Source organism: Schistocerca piceifrons, chromosome X, assembly GCF_021461385.2.
Source record: "Schistocerca piceifrons isolate TAMUIC-IGC-003096 chromosome X, iqSchPice1.1, whole genome shotgun sequence".
Classification (NCBI taxonomy): domain Eukaryota; kingdom Metazoa; phylum Arthropoda; class Insecta; order Orthoptera; family Acrididae; genus Schistocerca; species Schistocerca piceifrons.
This window is the reverse complement of record NC_060149.1, coordinates 802426915-802450156: the sequence shown is the minus strand read 5'-3', so window position 1 is coordinate 802450156 and position 23242 is coordinate 802426915. Positions and strand designations below refer to the sequence as shown.

The 23242-nt window shown below is 41.1% G+C and overlaps 1 protein-coding gene across 3 annotated transcripts in view; it reads left to right on the top strand.

Moving 5' to 3' along the window:
• Positions 1 to 23242, top strand: part of LOC124721309 (mediator of RNA polymerase II transcription subunit 16) — a 295303-nt gene that overhangs the window by 46320 nt on the left and 225741 nt on the right. For all 3 annotated transcript variants that reach the window (XM_047246221.1, XM_047246223.1, XM_047246222.1), the window contains exon 3: positions 2380 to 2443. In XM_047246221.1, coding sequence (XP_047102177.1) covers positions 2380 to 2443 — 64 coding nt within the window. The remainder of the gene's footprint in view (positions 1 to 2379; positions 2444 to 23242) is intronic.

The window sequence follows — 23242 nt, the reverse complement described above, 5'->3', positions numbered from 1 at the left end:
GGTATTTTTGGTGGCAAGGTGAACAACAGTGTTCTGGGTTTGTTTGGATTCTGGGTATCATAGAGTGTTCGGAGGGAGTTTTAAAGGATGAGGCAAGTAGTAACTATTAAACACTACCCTTCCCAACGTCCTTCAGACTTTAAACCCACTACCTCATTCCTCTTACTTGTTACCAACTACATCCTGATACACAGCTATTTCTCCTTTGAGGCAAAGGTAGATAAAAAATTCACAGCACAGCCATGGACATCTGCATGACACTATTGTGCCAGTTTTTCTATGGACCACTTAAAGGAAACCTTCCTAGCCTCTCAAAACCCTAAGACCCTACTATGGTTCAGGTCCATTGATGATATTTTCAGGGTCTGGACTCAGGGCCAAGACACACTATCCTCAAGTGTTTCAGAACCTTGACAGCTTCTCCCCCACCTGCTTCACATGGTCCTTCTCAGCTCAGTGTGTCAACATCCTGGACATTGACATCCATCTCTCTGAGAGCCCCATCCACACCTCTGTCCATATTAAACCCAGTAACCACCAACAGTATCTGTCTGCATTTTGACAGCTGTTATCTCTCCCACACCAAGATATCTCTCCCATGCAGCCTGGCCACTCGTGGATGGTGTATTGATGAGAACTCTCTTGCCCAGTATGCTGAAGGTCTCACAAGGGTGCTACTTCCTAAACCCAGTCTGCAATCATATTTACCATGCCATATCCTCGCACACACCTAATCCTCCCATCATCCCCAAGAATCAACCACAAAGGAGTAACCCCCTAGTCGCACAATATTGCCCTGGACTGGGCTTTGATTACCTATCGTCCTGAAATGAGAGACAGCCTGTACAAGATCCTTCCCATCCCTCTGTGGAGTTCTGTAGACCACCCAACCTACATTCCTATGCCACTCCCACTCCCATCCCCTTGCCACAGGGACCATATTTCTATGAAAGACCCAGATGCAAGACCTGCCCACTTCACCCACCAAACACTTCTTACTCCAGTCCTATCACAGACTTATCCTAGCCCATCAGAGTCAAGGCCACCTGTGGAAGCAGCCTTGGCATAAACCAACTCTGCTCCAATCATTGCACATATTTTTATTTTGGTGTGACAACCATCCAGCTGTCCATCAGAATGAATGGCCACCGACAAACTGCAGCCGAATACAGTGTTGAACACCTGCTGGCACAATGTGCAGCTGTGCACAACATGGTCTATTTCTTTGGCTGATTCACAACCTGGACCATCTCTATCCTTCCCTCCACCAGCAGCTTCTTTGAACTACACACATGAGAATTATTCTTGCAACACATCCTTCACTCCAGTAACCCTCCTTGCCTCAATTTTCATTAACCCACTGACCATACACCTTTCACCCAACAGTTTCCGCTTCCTACATCCTATCACCCCCTCTCAATTCATAACTCTACATCCCCTTCATCTTGCAATGCTCCCCATCAGATCCAACACCTGTGCATCACATGTCTAGTCAGTGCACCTACCATCCCTTCCCCCCTCCTTCCTAGCCAGCAAACCAGCTTCCTCTCTCCCTCTACACACCCCACCCCACCCCACCCCACCCCACCCCACCCCACCCCACCCCACCCCACCCCACCACACCACGCTCCACACCACCACAGGTGTATGCAGGGATGCCAACTGCATTTTTCTCCAACATACCTTGGGTGTCAAATTACGAAAGTTCCGAAATTTTTTGAACAGACCTCACAAATTCACGAAATCTAAACTTCTAAAATTAAAAATATTTAGCACAATTTTCTGAGCAATAAGCTTAGTTAATTTTAGCATTGCTTCAAACTCTGAGTCTTTTCAGTAGTAGGTTCTGGCAGCCCATCTCATTTGATTTGTTTTGTTTTGTTCCCATAAATAATACCTGGTGACTACTGGAACATGTCCATGAAGAAGACCAAAATTCTTTTCTCCCCATATCCTAATTAAAACAAACTTCATCTGGCAATTTTCTTTAGGTGTTCCACAGTATCTCGTGTATAATTTGAGATGGATGTTGGACGGTTTCTTCAAAGTGCGTGTGTCTAATTTCCTTTACTATCCTCATCTAGTTGAGTAACAGGCTTCAAGACTAATTGGCCATTACACCCTAACCTACCTTCCTTCCATCTCCCGTTGCTCCAATTAAAATGCTGTTACCATTGTTAGGAGAGATGAACCTCTCCCTCTCCCTCTCCCTAATTCTTTCTTATAGTTGATGTTTTATGAGCATGACATTTTTGCTGTCAGTATTACTCTCACAAACTGCCTATCTATTTAACATTAAAATTCTATTTTGGTATCGCAGACTGCTTTGCTATACTTGTTGCTGTGAAATTGTGTAATATGTACATTTTTGTATTACAGGGTTATTTCTAACAAGGCTATAGTGACAGCATTAGAATGGGATGTTCCTGGTGATAAGTTGCTGGTATGTATTTATTGCTGTTGTGTAATATCAAAATCGGTGATCGAAAATGACCTCATCCTCATAAACGGCTGAAGGCGTGATGTGTTCGTTAATACTACACAACAGTGTACCTAATTTATTTATGTTGTTGGATTAAATGAAAATAAAATATTGCATCAAATCGTAGTGCACAAAACTTCAAATTCAGAAGTGAAAATTAATTTTTGAGAAATAATATTAACTGAAATAGGCTTCATTTTAATTCTTGTCTCATGTTGTATAATTTTTATGATCTATACTGGAAGAAATTACTGATAAACTTGTATGAAAATTACTTCCTCATTAAAACATGGTTCCAATGCTCCTTATGTGTTCAGAGAGCTGATGAGTATGGTGGCTGTGGTAACTCGTATGGCACAAACTATGTAGTTGTTCTAAACATATGAGGATGTGATTTATTGTGGGACATTGGCATTTCATTTCTTTTGACAATTAAATGCCATTTAACTTTTAATTCTCGATTAATTTCATCTTGGTGGATGTTAGTTTTAGTGATATTTTGATATTGTTAGTATTTTTTACTCATGCCAGAAGCACAGATGAGAATTCATATTTAATTTTTAACGCCTTTTGCACTGTGGTAAGTAATGATGGCTCAAGGTTTAAGTGTAATTAACAGTGCAACAGTTTTTATAAATGAAATAAATGACCACAAGAAGAAACTGGCACTACTTGATATAAATTAATAATGAACATTGCAGGATTAAACTATGGAAAGGCAAAGCAAAGTGAGATATAGTTAGTAACACTGCCTTAAACTACTCAATAAAATAGTGTTTGCTCACTAGCAGGTCATGTAGAAGCCATTTTGGAGTGTTTCTGTGAGCTCACTTTGAGTGCATGTGAAAGTGCACTGTGTAGACTTCTACATGCTGGAGGTTTGTTCCTCTCCACAGTTATAAAGAGCTGAACTTGCAGAGACTCTCCATCTTCATAGATATTACTTTAGGATCTGTCAGTACCTGCACACAGCTTGTTCAGTGACTTCTGTTTAGGCCACCAGTTGTTTTTGCCCAGATGATAAGGATTCTCATGATCATTGTGTCCCCATTTTTGGAGTCTCCTCACGTTTACTTCACAGCCCAGATATGAACTTAAGTTCTCATGTGATTGTTCCTATGCAGTTGCTCAGGTAACAAATGAACTCTCAGTGAGATTCTCAGCCTCATACATTGAGGGCATCTGCTCTTGCCTTGTGTTAACCCATAGAGGAGAATATTAGCTCTGTCTAGTATAAGTCTACATATGCAAGACAGCTGGAAGTTGTCCTGAACGAGAAAGCAATGATTATTCGTGGGTTGGTTAAAATCATCTCTCATTGGAAGCGTGCGTTTTTTGCCAGTGTCTGGAACACTGACATGAAAATACTGCATGAAAATTATGGCCGACGATCCTATCACAAAATTTTTATCTACTAGCTTCCTTAAGTAAGCAGAGTACCTGAAGTTCCTCCAAATGTGTTTCATACATTTCATTTTGTGTCCAAGGAAATGCAGTTTATGTATTCCTCTTCTGTGCTTTAGTTGGGTCCTGATCATGACACTCTTTTGGTTTGGGTGATGATTTGAAAGTCATTACAGTTACTGGTCTCTGTGTGTGTCAGTTTTAGTTACCCCCTCTTGGAACAGAGTGGGTTTTGAAGACAAATCATAATTAACTATTTTAAAGTTCAATGTGGGCCCTTCTTACCTTGCTGTAGGTGTAATGTTCTCTCTCCATTATTATTATTACTATTATTATTATTATTATTATTTTTAAAAATATAATTAGGTTACAGATAATAGTAGAGACAACTTGTGTTCATTTTGTGTCAATCACGATATAGAATGCTCTTATGTTAACGAAGGAAGAGAGACAATATCTACTAAAATAACTGGAGGTCTAGTACAGCTTACATTCTCTGTATTTTAATTCTTTTGTAGTGCTTTAGTGTTCAGAACTGTTGCCAAGCAAACTTAATTACAAGCCAGATTGTGCCTACTCACTAACAATTTTCAAAAGCACGGAATAACTCATTATGACCTTTTTCCTGGGAATCGGGTAATACCAAAGAAAACTTGAGCATATTTGGATTATTAACACTGTTGTTCCCACAGGCAATTTGGTTGCTATTATACTGAGCAAAATGTTAAATGGGCAATAGAAAAAAAAAATCCCTCTTGCCATTTTATCTTATACTGTAATAGAACACTTAAACAATTTATTGCCCAAATGCTGTAATGGATTATGGGTGGGGGTCTGCCTTTTTGCAAGTACCCAAGATATTGTTTTGTTTTAACAGCCAAACATGTTTCACCACAGATGTGGAACCCTCAGTGGGCTTTTCTTTTATTTTTCTGAGATACACACATACAGATTATGTTTAGATTAGGAAATACATTACATAAAATTATATTGTTATTTAAGTTATATATGCACTTTACCTTTTATTTTATTGTACACTGAAGCACCAAAGAAACTGGTATAGACGTGCATATTCAAATACAAAGATACAAAAACAGGCAGAACACGGCGCTGCATTCGGAAATGCCTATACAAGACACCAAGTGTCTGGCGCAGTTGTTAGATTGGTTACTGCTACTACAGTGGCACGTTTTCAAGTTTTAAATGAGTTTGACTGTGGTGTTATAGTCGGCGCACGAGCAATGGGACACAGCACCTCTGAGGTAGTGTATGACCATTTCACAAGTGTACTGTGAATATCAGGAATCTGGTAAAACATCATATCTCCAACATCGCTGCAGCCAGAAAAAGATCCTGCGAGAATGGGACCAACGACGACTGAAGAGAATTGTTCAAAATGATAGAAGTGCAACCCTCCGCAAATTGCTGCAGATTTCAGTGCTGTGCCATCAGCAAGTGTCAGTGTGCGAACCATTCAATGACTCATCATCGATATGGGCTTTTGGACCTGAAGGCTCACTCTTGTACCCTTGACACCTGCAGGGCAAAGCTTTATGCCTCACCTGAGCCTGTCATCATCGACATTGGTCTGTTGATGACTGGAAACATCTTGCCTGGTCTGACATTTCAAATTGTATCGAGCGGATGGATGTGTATGGATATGGAGACAACCTCATGACTCCATGGACCCTGCATGTCAGCAGCTGGTTCAAGCTGGTGGAGGCTCTGTAATGGTGTGCGGTGTGTGCAGTTGGAGTGATATTGTACCCCTGATTTGTCTGGATACGACTCTGTCAAGTGACACTTACATAAGCATCCTGTCTGATCACCTGCATCCATTTATGTCCATTGTGCATTCTAATGGACTTAGGCAATTCCAGCAGGACAATGTGGCACCCCACATGTCCAGAATTGCTACAGAGTGGCTGCGGGAACACTCTTTTGAATTTAAACACTTCCACTTGCCACCGGACTCCCAATACATGAACATATCTGGGATGCCTTGCAACGTGCTGTTCAGAAGGAATCTACACCCCCTCGTACTCTTATGGATTTATGGACATCCATGCAGGATTCACAGTGTCAGTTCCCTCTAGCACCACTTTAGACATTTGTCAGGTCCATACCACGTTGTGTTGCGGCAATTGTGCTTGCTTGCAGAGGCCCTACACAATACTAGGCAGGTGTACCAGTTTCTTTCGCTCTTCAGTGTATATGCACTTTACCTTTTATTTTACATTGTATTTGTCCTGTGGCTGCTAACCAAAATCAGCCACAGGTCTACATTGTTAAACCATGTCGTCTGCAAAAAAGAAAAAGAATTGTATGTTCAACTAAAATTGGTGGCATATACCCGTTTCTGGTCTTACCATTGTAGTATTTGCCTTATCCTGAGACATTACAAGTTTGTTATTGTGTGCCAAACATGTTGTTGTGTAGTTTAACTGAACATGTGGACATCAGTATAAGGTTTGTGAACCTTAGGTATGACAAACTATTCCATGCAGTTTGTAATTCATGGATTATGTTTCATATTTTCACAGTGTTTACCGACTTCTTCTCCTGCTCATTTGTGAATCCTGCTTCTTACTATGTTGTTGTGGCTTGGAAACACATTTCTCTGCACAAGTTTACATTTCTGATGCACTTTGACATGATGTAATAATTTTGACCTGTGGTTGATTTTGGTTGGCAGCCATAGGACATATGCAATGTAAAATAAAAAGTAAAGTGCATATATAATTGAAATAACAAAAGAATCTGATGTGGCTTATTTCCTAACCTAAACATAATCTGTGTGTATTTATCTCAGAAAAATAAAAGAAAAAAAACCTGCAGGGGATGCTATGGTGAAACATGTTTTGGTGTTAAAATTAAAAGAAGATTTTGTGTACTTCCAAAAAGGTGGATCCATTCTTAATTCATTATAAAAAGCTTGAGAAACAAGACCAGAAACTAAACAGACTATTGAACACAAACCTTCACAATAGAAACAACTGACACTGGCACACACAACATTTTGAAAGAGTTGTTAATTTAACTGAAATAAAGTTCTCAACATAGGAAGAACTACTACAAAATGGACCCAAACACAATCTAAACACACGTCGCACAAAGAACAATACAAAACATCACTATATAAAGTTAATGCACAATAAACAGTTAGAAAGGAAAGATACAGGAAATTTCTATTCAGGGCTAACTGGAGAACTAATAGCAGAAGAAAGCAGACAGCTTATCAGAAAGAACAAAAATACCACCAGTGATCACAAGATAACCACAGAAGAGAAAGCAGCCAAAGACGTACACAATAAACTGAAGTCACAAAATGCAATGGTCACAAGAACAGACCAGGGAAGAACCTTGGTTATCACGTGTGAAAAGGACTATACTGAGAAAACACTGTATTTCATAACAGCAAACCAAACAAGAAAACTAAAAAGTGACTCCACCAAAAGATTCCAAAGAGAGACACAAAAACTACAAAAAATATCAAATCTACACTCTGACTGCCAAATAAAAAGAATAGCACAGAAGAACCCCGGGGCACCCACACTGAGAACTTTACCAGATTCACAAACCTGATAATCTGATGAGAGCAGGAAGCTTAGAAAACACTAACGACCTAATCAACAAAATAAAAGACATGAATGTACCCAGCACAGCTACACTACTGTCATTTGACAGTGCATCATACCAGCAGAAGAAACAATCAAAATAACTGAAAGACAACTAAGACAGACAAACATTATGTTGCAAATACAAACAGTCAGAACTATTGTGAAGGTAATCACAGGACAAAATTATTTCAGCTAGAAAGATGAGTTCTGCTTTAAACAGGAAGCACTCCTATTGGGGTCACCCATAAGCAGCATGCTGGCCAACATCTTCCTTAATCACCTTGAAAACAAAGTCTTTTAAGAAATAATAAAATTAAAACAGTACAAAGTAATACATTGGTACCACTACGTTGATGACATAATTTCCTTGATAGATGAAACACTTGACTGGATACTACAGAGACATCAATACTGCTGACCCAAAAATACACTTTGCCCTTGAAACTGAAAGAGACAAAACATAAATTTCCAAGACATATCAATAGAAAACAAAAACCACAAACACTGGTTCTCAATATACAGAAAACCTACATCAACCAGTATAGTTATTCACAACAGGGCAAACCACTTGATAGCCCACAAGCAGGCAAGCCTCAGATACATCCTACACAGATTGAACAGAATCCCAATGGACAAAGATAGCTACACACAAGAACTAAACATAATCAGACAGACTGGTAACAAACTGAACAATAAAATAAAAACACAACTGATGCAGAACACACGCAACAGTATCACAACACAACAGACCAGCAACAACCAGACAACAGAGGACACACGGGGCACATAAGTGAAGAATCCACAAACAATAAGAGAACGTGGCACACCCTGGCGTTTAACAACAAAATAACACACATGATAGGAAACATCATGGGAAAACAGGATATACATGTGGCATATAAAACAAGTAACACCAAGCAGAAAAGATTAAAAACACCCAACACCACCATAGATAAATTCAACAAAGCAGGCATATACCAGCTAACCTGCAAAAGACAGTGATTCAATATATGTTAGACAGACATGCAGAAGTTTCAGTGTAAGATACTCTGAACATGTAAGAACATTGAATAGCGACAGAACACATTCCACATTTGCAGCCCACCTCATCAAAAACAACCACCATCCCACTGACATAGAAACAGACCTCCAAATCCTAAAACACAGTAACCATCTGTACCAATTTTTAACAATAGAAGAAGATTATGACAGCTGGAAGCTATCACAAGGGGGGGAAAAGTATCAGTGACCAAATAGAACTGTGTAACAAAATACTATTCAACACACTAAATGAATTATCAGACAGCACAAACTAGAACACCCTAGAACACCCCCCCCCCCCCCCCACTCCATCCCCGCACACACACACACACACACACAATGAAAACAAATGGCACAGATTCAAAGTTTGTGGACATCAAATGAGACTTAACATCTGAGGTCATCAGTCCCCTAGACTTAGAACTACTTAAACCTAACTAACCTAAGGACATCACACACATCCATGCCTGGGGCAGGATTCGAATGTGCGACTGTAGTGTTCGCGCGGTTCCAGATTGAAGTGCCTAGAACTGCTCGGCCACTGCAGTGGGGCACAGCCCTGACAATAGGACATAGCATGGCATAGTGCGAAGTCCAGAGTACACACATGAATTTTAAGCATTTAAACCATACCAAAAATGTCTCAACTCATTACTATTTTGAATTGCTTCCAGTACATATTGACATTTAAACTCCTACAGATGTAATTGTTACCCAAGTGACTAGCAGAGGAAAGAAAGTCAAGACAGTGTTTGATGTTACATTGTAGGAGACGTCCTTCAATTGGGACTTCAGTTTGTAGACATGAAATATTATATAACAATTGCTGTAACGTAGTTCTTATGGTAATTTTTGAATAATGTGTATTTGACTAACAGTGAAACAGGTTCATGTTTATTCCATGTAGTCATCACAAAAATGTGAAGTGTCTATTGGATGACGTAAAGAAACATTTTCTATGCAACAGGCACACCTGATAAAAGAAAAATAATGCATTCAGAGACTTCACAGTGATTACTAGTTTTATTTAGACAGGAATGGAAAGGAGCAAGAAATGGTCATGGCCATTATTCTACATATTGTCTGGGTACTAGGCACACTTGATCTAATTCATATAATGTGATGATGCAGACTGAGAATACTGAAATGACTGAAGTTTAACAGTACTTTTCTGCTGATGCATCTTAAATGACAAAAGAGCTATTGGAAGTTATATTGTTCAGTTATTTTCTTAGAAGTGCTTTACACTGTTGGAAAGCTTTTTTTATCGTGAGACTAGAGTGCATTATTAGTTCCAGTTGGAATTCTATTTATATTAAGTCTTTTCATCGTCCTCCTAAAGGCAGAGGGGTCATTATGTTCAGGCCAAGAGTCCAATAGAAGCAATCACTTATTCTCTGCAATTGGTAAGAAGGTGTTTCCAATGTAACATGGAAAATTTTTCTCTCCTGTTTTTCCAGATTTTGCTATCTCAATTACGAGACTTGTGCAGGTAAACAGTCCTTCTTTTTTAATTTTTGGTCCTAATTTGTCAGTTTGCCATGTTGTTCCTGAAGACAGAGATAAAGCTGTGGAAACAGTAATCCACTGATACTTATCACTGGTTTTGTTGTATATGGGTGTGTCACAGCATTCATTGACTGCACAAGCAACTCTCTCTCTGTTTTTTCATTTCCTCTCCTTGAAATGATGAATTTATTTTGCTTGAAACCTGACTGATTTATACACAGCTTTTAGGTGATAACAAGAAGCTTCGTCTTCATGTCAGACATATGAATTTCTTGATAGAATTACTTATTTATGACATCTCCTCGACATGTTTACTTGAGGTAAACTTTTTAATTTTGTGACTTCCTTTTCCATGTAATTTCTCCTGAGTCTGTTTAACTAAGTCGTAGAAGCCTGGAAGGCAGTAATGTTTATCGTACTTGCAGTTCAGAGCACCAAGTCTCGTAGATCTCCGTTGGTAACTGTGCATTGACTCTCACGAGCAATTCTAAATCTTTTGAATTGTTTTTCTTTCACACTTCTGTGAGTTTCATTTTGACGCATATTTTGTTCTTCTTGTAAGTCTTTCTTCCATTCATATGATTCATGTTCAGATTTACGAAATGAAACTGGCTCTGCACACGGCTTAAGTTGAAGTGTTTTCTCCCTCCTTAGTTTAACCAAAACATTTACAGTCGTTTCTTTCTCACTGAAAGCTATAACTGTGCATGTTTTCTTTGTGTTTGGAAGGTACTCTGTCTTTGTTCTCAGCTTCAATTAGCGCAACAGTTGTCTTTTGAACAACAGTTCATGAAATTGTCTTGAGTCATTTCCCGTTTCTTCTCATGTTTCCTCAATTTTTAACAAAATGTCAACATCATTGGAATGAATATCCAAGAAATTAGCTAATAAGTAACACATATGTAGGTCTTCAGGAGAAGTAAGTGTTTTCGATTGCATACCATGTTTTTCACATTACATCTTTGCAAGGCTGAAAACATTAACTGGATTCCACAATCCTGTGAAACACTGGAACCTGCACAAAGATAGATGCTATTGGCAAGCATATATGAAGAATTAACAAAGAAAATTAATTCAGTTTTATCTCCAGGGTTAATGCTTAGTGATACTGCAAAGGCAGCTACTAAGAGGCATCTTCAGAAAGTAAATGTACTAGAGTTTTATATTTTTTCAGACAAAGTGTATTTGAAAAAAATTGCAGAATAGTGTTGATATACTTGTCTATTTTTTCAAATAATCACCATCCAATTCCTTGCATGTGGTGAGCCAAGGCACAAGCTTCTTTATAGCATCCTCGAAGAACTCTCCTGCCAGATCCTTCCTCCACTTCAGAATGTCTTTCTGCACCTGCTCATCTGTTGAAAATCTAAATACACTCATTTTTGCCTTCAGCAAGGTGAGAAGATAATTTGAAGACACCAAGTCAGAGAATGAGGGGGTTGGGCGGGGGGTTCAAAATAACCTGATCAAATGTGTCCAAGCACACTCTCCTCGTGAGCATCCTCCTTCTTTTGTTTTGAGTGTTCCTTTTCAGTTTTTTAGGGTCTCCCAATATCGTTGTGCATTTATCATCTCCCCCTGAGGCGGAAATTCGATCAAAATGGTGCCTTTTTGGTCACAAGACACTGAGGCCATGATTCTTTTGTAGCTGAAATTGTGGTTTTGAATTTCTTGTGCTGTTCTGTCAGCTGTTTTGGGACCAAGCTTGCCCACCATTTGCTTATATGGTCGCAGGTTCGAATCCTGCCTTGGGCATGGATGTGTGTGATGTCCTTAGGTTAGTTAGGTTAAAGTAGTTCTAAGTCTAGGGGACTGATGACCTCAGATGTTAAGTCCCATAGTGCTCAGAGCCATTTGAACCATTTTTTGTGCACCATTTTTGGTATCCCAGAATTTCTGTGCCTGTCTCCTATAAGAGAGTTCTGTATAGTTGTGGAAACATCACAGAAATTTTATCTATTGTCAATTGGCGATCTTCATGACAGTTTCCTTGATTTTTTGCACCAATTCATTGGTCAGAATGGAAGTTCTTAGACTCCTGTGTTCATTGTGGACATTTGTTCTGCCTCCACGAAACTCCCTATACCACTTAAACACTCTTACTCTGTTCATAACACTTTCACCATAAACATTTTGATTGAGAAAAAAGTTTTGGTTGGTGTTATTCCTTCCATGAGTATGAAGCGGATCATAGCATGTGACTTACACTTGGCGGGATTTCCTACTGACCTCTTTTGTACAATTGAACACTAAAACATGATTTTCTGTACCACTGTGTACCCATGATGCTCACTCTGCTCTGGGCATCACTCTTTACCACGTTGCCAACTCTCAAAAAACAAAAGACCACAGCCTGTTACGGTTTCAGTATGCTCACTTTCTGAACATGCCTCATAATAATTATGGATATTCAATGAGTTGAAAATTTGAGCAAAAAGTAACTGTGAACAATTGTGTCATTGAAACTGTCAACAGAAACTGAAATTTGCTTTACAAATCATGATCATGTTGTGCTGTGTTATCTGTTTACTGATGTGCTGTCAACTAAGGATATGTGCCCACCGTGTTGGATGTGCGCTGTCTGCTTCAGCCATGGCATGAGTGTACATTTCTCCAGCCATATGGTGAGCCAGGAATTTGGCAAATTTCAGCATTTTTAAAAAATATTTGTCTTTTGTCTTAGCAGCTAAAATTTTGACATTGTGCTTCTTTTGGGGTATTCTCCTTGTTAAAAAATTTCAGGGCATGTTTTGACATGTTGGATTGCACTTTCCGCTTCATAGTGATGTATGTCCGGATGTCTTGTCACGCTAACCACTTAAAAGGCTGTAATTTTCACAATTGATAGTTGGATGATTAAAGTCTCCTCTGATGATGACAGAATGATTTGGTAACTTATGTACTAGTGAAGCTAGCTTTTCTCTTACATTTTCAGTTACCTCCAGAGGTGAGTAGTGGTTGAAAGGAGGATTGGATTACCATGTTATGCCCACCCTTGATACTGAGTTTTGCCTAAACAGCTTCATATGCAGCCTCCATTTCTATCTTGGTGAATTTGAGTTTTTGTCTGTTGTGGCAAATACACCATCTCCATTTGCCATTAACCTATACTTTTGAGATACACTTAAATTTTTCCCAAAAATCTCACTGCTGTTAGTTTTGGGCTTTAATTAGCTTTCCATAACTAGTGATATGTGAGCTTCACTGTTTCCTTAGGAGCACTTCAAACTCTGGCACTTTGTTGCAAATGCTTCAGGTGTAAATCACTAGAATGTTAATATGCTTGCCTGTAGGAAGCATTTCGTTGGGTCTTGTGCTAACACTTCTGTCCCTCCTACAGTTATTGTTATTTGAACTGCATAAGAGTTGCCTAATCTAAGAAAGCCTGTCCCTGGGATGATAACAGTATGACCTTGGAATGTATACGAAAGGCGTCATTTGTTCCAACGTGCATCACCATCTACAGATGGCTGCACCTTGTTCCCTCAGTAAAATTCATAAAAATTTCAAAATCCTCCAATATTTTAGGGAATGACTCTTTGGGGTTGTATGTACTACTTCCAATGTTGGTATATATTTTGTGTCGTAGGCTTCACACAGATTATGTTCATACAAAATACAATTTTATTATTTGTGTGTACATATTTCATAAATCAATAAAAAGCAGAATGACTGAAATAGCAACATGGTTGCCATGAATGAAGTACAAGAAAAGCATATAGACATAGCTTCTATGACAGAGTAGTCAACCTCACCAAGATACACATTTCTGAAAAAGAACAGCAAAGGCTAAATGAACGATTATTATGTGTCTGTCATGTTCCTTTAAAACAGCAAGATATTAAACATTCAATTGGGCAAATGAAAGCAACACATACACAAATGCAAGAAAAACCATATTAATGCCGGGAAATGACTTTAACCATGAAAATAAAGAAAACATTAGAAGACAAAATATTAAAAGGTTTCAGCACAGAAACAAGCTGCTCACTATTAATAAAAAAAACAATGCACCCTGAAGGAATGATCTGATGGAATGGAAATTGGTAGATATTGTTGTGGACTGGCAAGACAGCCAATCCACTATGACAGGAAGCCGAAAGGCACGCGTTTAAGCTCACGCAGGCTGGCATGAGGTCTGGAACAGGACAAGGAATTTATAGTAGCAAAGAACGTACGTAACTACTGGAATACTTAACTTTAATTCATAATTGGTGAACATCGCTCTTGACGGTACATGTTTTACAGCATCAATAGTAACTGGTAATGGCGCCTTGCTAGGTCGTAGCAAATGACGTAGCTGAAGGCTATGCTAACTATCGTCTCGGCAAATGAGAGCGTAATTTGTCAGTGAACCATCGCTAGCAAAGTCGGCTGTCTAACTGGGGCGAGTGCTAGGAAGTCTCTGTAGACCTGCCGTGTGGCGGCGCTCGGTCTGCAATCACTGATAGTGGCGACATGCGGGTCCGATGTATACTAACGGACCGCGGCCGATTTAAAGGCTACCACCTAGCAAGTGTGGTGTCTGGCGGTGACACCACAGATATAGTGTACACATACAGACAGACAAATGACTACAATTTCAGAAAAATTGGACAATTTAATGAAGAGAAAGAGCTTCAGAAATTGAGCAAGTCAATAATACGTTGGTCTCTTATGCAAACAATTATTCAGCTTGGCATTGATTGATTGATTTTTTGGATGTCCTGAGGGATATTGTGCCAAATTCTGTCCAGTTGACACTCTAGATCGTCAAAATCTGTAGCTGGTTGGAGGGCCCTGCCCATAATGTTTCAGACATTCATAATTGGGAAGAGATCTGGCAACCTTGCTTGCCAAGGTAGGGTTTCACAAGCACAAAGACAATCAGTAGAAACTCACAGTGTGTAGGTGGGCATTACCATGCTGAAATGTAAGCCTAGGATGGCTTGCCATGAAGGGTAACAAAATGGGGCTTAAAATATTGTCAACATACTACTGTGCTGGAAGGGTGCTGTGGATGACAACCAAATGGGTCCAGCTACAAAATAAAATGGCACCCCAGACCATCACTCCTGATTGTCGAGCTGTAAGGCAGGCAACAGTCAGGTTGGTATCCTGTCGCTGTCTAGGGTGTCTCCAGACACATCTTCACTGGTCATCGGGGTTCAGTATGAAGCAGGACTCATCACTGAAGAGACAGTTCTACTTCAATCACTGAGATCCCAAGCTGAGGACATGTCTGGAGATGGTCCGGACAGTGGTAGGATACCAACTTGATTGTCACCCACTATATGGCCTGACAACCAGTAGTAATGTTCCGTGGTGCCATTGTATTTCATAGTGGGACCCCTTTTCTTGTCATCTACAGCACCCTTACAGCACAGTGGTACATGGACAACATTCTATGCCACATTTTGTTGCCCTTCATGATGAGCCATCCTGGACTTATATTTCAGCAAGATAATGCCCTCCTGCATGCAGCAAGAGTTTCTACTGCTTGTCTTCATGCTTGCCAAACCCTACCTTGACAAGCAAAGACACCAGATCTCTCCCCAATTGAGAACATTTGGAGCATTATGGACAGGGGCCTCCAGTATATTTGTCTATCAAGTTTCAGCACCAAACTGCCAAATGTTATGATTTGTCTCTAACTGTTGTGGATTTGTCACCTTAACTGTGGATTTACAGGAAGTTACTAAAAAATTATGAAACTAGACATTTTATAATTTGATGTTTTTTAAAAAATGAGAGAAGGTACTGTTTACATTTTGCTAATTATGTGCTACTAAAATGTTTTATGAATTGTAACAATTTTTCTTCCTGAGTATGTAGTAAACCTGTCTATAAATGACTTCATTGCCACGACTTACTAAAATAGGTTGTGATGAGTGACATCAAACATTTTTTGGTCTGTGCATGTGAGATTAAAGGGTAGGAATAAAACTGTTTTCTAACCAAGGGACATCATAAGGTTATGTAGGGGTGGAAAGCATCTGAAATTTAGTGTATAGAGGCTTACTTTGGCCTTCTGATTTTTATTTTGCCATGTGGTTACTGACAGCCTCTTCTCAAAGTTGGCAGCTATGCAACATATTTCTGTAAAGTTTCTGATAGTAGCGGTTTGTAATTTTTATTCAGTTTTGTAGTGGAGAGTAAATAGTGTTTTTTTTTTCTTGCTGTGTGGTGGGGTTAAAATGGCAACTGTGACAGGCGGTTTTAGTGTCTTGGGTGATGTTTATTTTACTGGTTAGATAGTGCTTCTGTTAGCACTTAAATTAGTAAAATAAAATTCTATTAGTTGTTGCCTTCACAAATTATGTGGGTGTAAAATAATACTATAGTGCCCCCATTGCAGGGAAGGGTGGCTATGAGGCAGGGTGGTGCAAGTGAGTAGTGAAGATGAGGTGGGAGCTCAGGAGGCTTCAGAGAAAGGCAGCTGCAAATGTAACAAGTTATTTTTGAAGCATCAGCACTGTGTAGTGCACCATGTCAGTGCATGACTCTCCCTGAATTCTGCTGGGCTGCTGCTTGCATGCCCCATGATGCTGATGTGGATTGTCTACTGAGTCCTGGTGGCTTTGTTACATAAGCTGACAGCACGGTCCCTTTGCCAGTAGCACACAATCAATCATGGAGTATTTGCTGTGGGCCCAGGTGGCACCTGGATGCGTCATGGTGGGTCATGCCCACTGCGATAAGGTGCCTGTCCTGCAGTGATGGTTGATGGCTGGTGTGTACTGGGAGCGAACTGCTGCTCTCTGGGCAGGAGTTGGCCATGCTGCTAGAGTGCCCTTGCCATTCAAGAGTGTGCAGTACCATTAAGTTTGCTGTTTCAGCAAGCTAACCTGCCTCACATTACATTGGCATTGTTGAATTATTATGGTGACAATGTACCGCACTTGCCTGCTGTCAGCACTGCTGCAATACATATAAAAAAAGAGTGCATATTGCTGAAGAGTGTGCACCACAAGTTGTCAGCACTGTGGGACCTCACGACCTTCAAACATCACTGACCCTGAACAGTGCTCCTCTGCACAGAAGATGCACTTCACCTTCTCATAGTACTAATTTTGGAAACAAAAATTACTTTTCCCTCATAATGTGCTGTTGGTTGGAGCACATATACTACTTCACATTAAAAGTGTATTAAAGCCTATTCTTCATTTTTTAAATTTTTTCTATGTGAAACTGCACTACCCACACTTCGATTAAAATATTTTAGTTTGCCTATACACAGTGAAATTCCACCAGATTAGGGTCTGATAACCTAAATTGTCAGCTTTGCACAATACCCAGTTCTCTTGATTAGCAGGAGCCTCATTCCTGTTCATCTTCTGAAACCTAACTTTTACTTTCCCATGCAGCTGTTAGTGCTAAGAATGAAAGGGTACACCTTATACCTGAAGTAATTTATAAGGGGCACTCAAATGATAATCCCTGAAGTAATTTATAAGGGGGACTCAAATGATAATCAGACAGATTGGAAAGTAATCGCCATAATAATTAATACATTTATCTCACTGTGAGACAGGACGGTCAATACCTTCATGGAAAAATATATGTGGTCACGTACTGTAGTGAATTCAAAGCTCCAAACTCTGGCATGATATGACACAATGATTGCTAATGAATTCACCCCACCCTGGTAGTAGCCAATAATTAAATAACTACTATGATCATACAGTGAAACTGAACAGCAAAAGGTAATGAGATTGAGGCATTGATTGCAAATGGAACAGATTAATTAGAGGATTAAAATGTGAAATGTTTTCTTTTATTGTGGCACCATTTATGCAAATAACAAATCTCAGGGCTGATTTGACTGGTCGTGGACGTGACTCAGTTATTAAGGGGAAGGAATGGGGGAACAAATCATCTCACCGTTCTTCATAGTCATATGTGGTGATGTCAGTGACAGACGTTGGCTTGGTACGGCATGTCACCTCATAGCTGTGTGTTACCAAGTCGGCAGTTCTCATTAGTGTTCCCTTGCTTTACGGTGAGGCTCTGGAATGATCTCCACATTGATTGCACACCATGTTATTGGGTGGCTGAAGTAGCATTATTTCGGTGTTGGGAGGCATGTGTTAGGTGAGGAAGTTGTAATGCTCAGTTGAGTGAGGAAATTGTAATGCTCAGTTGAGTGCTGGATAGCAGTAAGGATCAGAATCAGTCATCAGACTAAGTAGTGACGGGTGGAAGAGCATCCCTGTCCTCTCACTTTTGTGCAGTCTCACTGATTGTCTCCTACACTTCTCACCACTCTCCTTAGCTTACAGACTCCTTGAGTTTTTCTTCCTCTCTGCGTTGTCATTGGTGAACTAAATTTACAATGCTACCTAGTGACTGATCGCCCTTTGTAAGAATGCCACACAGCAATGGGCAAAAATTTTTTATCATGTGTGGGCAAATGTGTGACTCAGGAACTGTTGTTTGTCTCGCATTTTCACTGTAAAGGGAGTTCCAAGCATTGGTCGCAAACAGTCCAGCACATCGTCCAAATGTTTTTGCACATTATTATGTTGCTGTGAAAGCAGATACACAACACTTTCTTGTAATGACAGTTTTATGTTTTGTCTAAGAATCTTCTGGCATTCACTATTGATAAGCAACCTCCTTACTCCCCGTCAAACATATTTTTAAGCAGGTTGATTCTTCTTCTGCCTCCCTGTGTGCATTCTTGGCGCTTTTGTGTCTATGCTCCATCTCAGTGCCTGCAGGAGTGTGTGTATTATTGGCATGTTTCTGACTTTTAAAGGCAGGCCAAACTACTGTAGCAAGCCAAGAGTATGAGGTGTGACTTTCCATTCTGCCTGGGCCATTGGCAGTGGGAGGTGGTGAAAGTGTCTGCTGGTGGAGGTATTTCGGTATGGAACCGTGATTGTACTTGGACATGCACCTCTTCACTTGAAGCAAATCAAAGGGCACAAATGTATTTTTTCAGAGTTCCAAAAATATGGAAATCACATAGGGAGGGATCTGGACTGTATGAAGCATGTGTAAGATCTTCCCAGCGAAAATTCTGGAGCATAGTTGAAACAACCTTTGCAACATGTAGGCCCTCCCAGAATGACAAAACATATTGCTGCTATCTCTCACCACTACTGTCCATCACATAATGCTGAACATATACACAGCACATATACATATGTTTGTTCACGATATGTACATCACTCCCTCATCAGTTCACAAGAGTCAAATCCTTGCTTATCACTGGGTATAATGAACATTCACATTTGCTTCCATTGATAACAAATTAAATGAGTAGACAGGTCAGTAAATAATTCAAACAGTTCTTTGCATGTATCCCACACAGCTAAGCACTAACCCAACAGGGGACTGTAGATCTCCGAGGAACACATTTAACTGGACAAAAATTTTGTTTCCCCATTGTTTTTGTCTTAGCAGAGAGCCTGTCATGTTTTATGTTACTCCTGATGACCAAATTGTACTCAGATCTCTTAGCCATGAACTGTGACACTTTATGCAACAGCAAGTTGTCAGGCTTCATTGTCACTGGGACAAAATCCCACTCCAATTTATCAGCTGGCACCTTAGATTCAGCCCATCTGATGGGTCTAACTTTACAGATTTCATAAAAGTGTCTAACACTACAAACACTTAAAACTTCGTTTCTCCCACATCCTCCTACCCATCCCCATCCTTTCCCTTTCACTTCACTACCCATCCCCATTTATTCTTTCCCTTCTGCTATCCCCTCACTTCCCCCTTGTCCTCCCTCCACCTCCCCATCTCCTTTTCTCCCCTCCTCCTCCCTTCCTCCCCTCCTCCTCCCTTCCTGCCCTCCTCCTCCCTTCCTCCCCTCCTCCTCCCTTCCTCCCATCCTCCCCACCTCCTCCCTTCCTCCCCACCTCCCCCCGTCCACCCTTCCTCCCCTCCTCCACCCTTCCTCCCCTCCTCCACCCATCCTCCCCTCCTCCCCCTTCCACCCCTCGTCCCCCTTCCTCCCCTCCTTCCCCTTCCTCCCCTCCTCCCCTTCCTCCCCTCCTCCCCCTTCCTCCCCTCCTCCCCCTTCCTCCCCTCTTCCCCCTTCCTCCCCTCTTCCCCCCTTCCTCCCCTCCTCCTTTCCTCCCCTCCTCCCCCTTCCTCCCCTCCTCCCCCTTCCTCCCCTCCTTCCCCTTCCTCCACTCCTCCCTTCCTCCCCTCCTACCCTCCTTCTCCCCTCCTCCTCTCCTCCCTTCCTCCCCTCCTCCCCTCCTACCCTCCTCCCTTCCTCCCCTCCTCCCCTCCTCCCCTTCTCCTCCCTTGCTCCCCTCCTCCCTTCCTCCCCCCTCCTCCCCCTTCCTCCCACCCCCCCACCCCTCCTCCACCCTTTCTCCCCACCTCCCCACCTCCACCCTTCCTCCCCTCCTCCCCCTTCCACCCCTCATCCCTCTTCCTCCCCTCCTTCCCCTTCCTCCCCTCCTCCCCCTTCCTCCCCTCCTCCCCCTTCCTCCCCTCTTCCCCCTTCCTCCCCTCCTCCTTTCCTCCCCTCCTCCCCCTTCCTCCCCTCCTCCCCCTTCCTCCCCTCCTTCCCCTTCCTCCACTCCTCTCTTCCTCCCCTCCTACCCTCCTCCTCCCCTCCTCCCCTCCTCCCTTCCTCCCCTCCTACCCTCCTCCCCTTCTCCTCCCTTGCTCCCCTCCTCCCCCCTCCCTTCCTCCCCCCTCCTCCCCCTCCCTCCCTACCCCCACCCCTCCTCCTCCGCACGTGTGTGTGTGTGTGTGTGTGTGTGTGTGTGTGTGGTTTTCTTACAGTGTTATTTCAGTTTTTCATGTAGCTACAGTTTTAATCATTCTGTGCCCTGCAACTCGTTTCATGAAATTTCAGTATACCGTACTATGTTCTTTTGTGTACCTTATGTTCATAAATTTAATTTTATTCAGTTGACGGCAACCAGTCAGAGAAAATCTTCTATGTTTTTATTTGTACACAAAGAGCTTCACACATATGCTGAGTTGCTGCTTGAAGAAAACAGACTCAATGTGATGGTTTCAAACTGTCAGACAAACTTGAGTTACTGCATGAACAGCTTCTAGTCACTAACAACCAGTTAGAATTGGCAAAATCATTACTTTACTGCCACGTGCACTGTGTGCGTGCATGTGACTGTTGGGAACTGCTGCTCAAACAAAGCTATTATCATTGTTGCAGAAACAAAGTCCATTTCATCAGTTAGTAGTAGGCTTACAGTTCTATAGAAAGCTTACTACTCTATGACTGATTTAGACCAGGCTGTCTCCAACACTGCTCATGGGTTGTGGGCACATGAAAATGCTTGACTGAAGATGCTAATAGGCTGTGGCCCAGCTGCCTTACTGCTAGTGTGTCAGCAGTTCGCACACTTCTGTCTACTGCTGCCCACACACACCTGACTGGCTGCAGGCAGGCATTCGAGCTTGAACAGCTTAGTGTAGACAGTGGCCTTGTGTCCCAACAAAAAAGTTCAAACTCTGAATAAACTACACTTTGGGTAAGGCCTCAAATTCAAAAGTGTGATTGTTTCTAATGTAATATGACATTGTTTTGTTATTACAAGCAATAGTAGTGTGCTTTATATCTTCCCACCAGTAAGCCGGCCGCGGTGGTCTCACGGTTCTAGGCGCGCAGTCCGGAACCGTGCGACTGCTGCGGTCGCAGGTTCGAATCCTGCCTCGGGCATGGATGTGTGTGATGTCCTTAGGTTAGTTAGGTTTAAGTAGTTCTAAGTTCTAGGGGACTGATGACCACAGCAGTTGAGTCCCATAGTGCTCAGAGCCATTTCCCACCAGTAAAACGTACTTCTAATACACTTTTATAGGCATATTGCAAAACAGTAACTCCAGAGTTTGAATTATGCAGGACAAATATCATGCTATTCAAAATCTTAGTTTCAGGTTATTAACACATTACTGCCTGGCCACAGTGACTACTGCAGCCCTATAGACATCCTAAACTTTTTTTTTATTTCCTTGTGTGGTTCTTGCGCATAAGATGAAGGATTCAAGCAGATTACCCATGCATTTCAGAAGTACTGTCATTGATTTCAGAACCATTATCATGAATTTTGGAACCAGATTATTCAAGCAGCCTCATAATTTCTTCATCAGCCAAACTGTTCCCCATTGTGCAAGAAACGTTTCTGATGAACACAACTATGGAAGCACATTGCCCCAACAAATGTGTGGGAAGTGATTCACCTGTAATACGTTTTTCATTTCACACAGCACTTCATGGAAGGAGAAACATCCATTTAACAGCTCTTCAAAGTATTAAAAGAGTGAACAGCTGACTTCAAGCTGTCATTGCTCGGAAATAGTGCATGATGAAGTAACAATCTGAGAAGCTGCACTCGGAGATTCATTGAGAGATGACTGTTAGGGAAATCACAGTGTGCCTGTAGTTTCTACCGGAATGTGTTAAATGTCAGTCCATGCCACCACCACCGCTGCCACATGATCATAAGGAACTGCAGAATGACTGTATTTACACTTGGCAACTGCATGGCAGTTTATTTTGTCTTTTCTGCCACTGAAATTTCATTTGGAACTGGTTATTGCTTCACAAAGGACATTTAGTGCTCTTTCACTTACATTCTGAACTCAATGCAGTTTTATCTGTAAAGGCTATCTCATTTTTGACCATCAACTGTCTTCTTTTGTCTATTTGACAATCTTTCTGCTTCATGCACTTCATCATTTATTGTATTGTTCTTTCCATATATTGTCCTTGAACATGTCTTTCTTCAACTAGAATTTATAATCATATTTTACTCACAGTGTACCTTCTCCTGTATACAAATGCCACAAAATGATCTTGCATCACTCCCTCTACATTAAATTCCTTAACTCCTGTTGAGAAATCAGTCTTGCCTCTCCTCATGAAAGCAATCCCATATGTTCACAGGTAAACTCAGAAATACCAAGAATTGGCACTCCATAGTATGTTTGTGTAACATAAAAGACAGCAACACCTTCCATATTACTGCACTGGTCATCTGTCCTGTAGGCCCTACATTTTGATGACACACACATTGGCATGGTCACTAGTTCCACATCCGTAGCTATGTATTCATAATGAAGGATGTCTCATACATTTTGCATTCCCTATGAAACAAGACTTTTATTTCCTTCCTCTTACAGCTATCTTTGCTTCAACACCTACCTCTTACCACAGCCACTGCATGAACACTCATACATTCTATTTCTGCAGCCATCATTTCCTGTT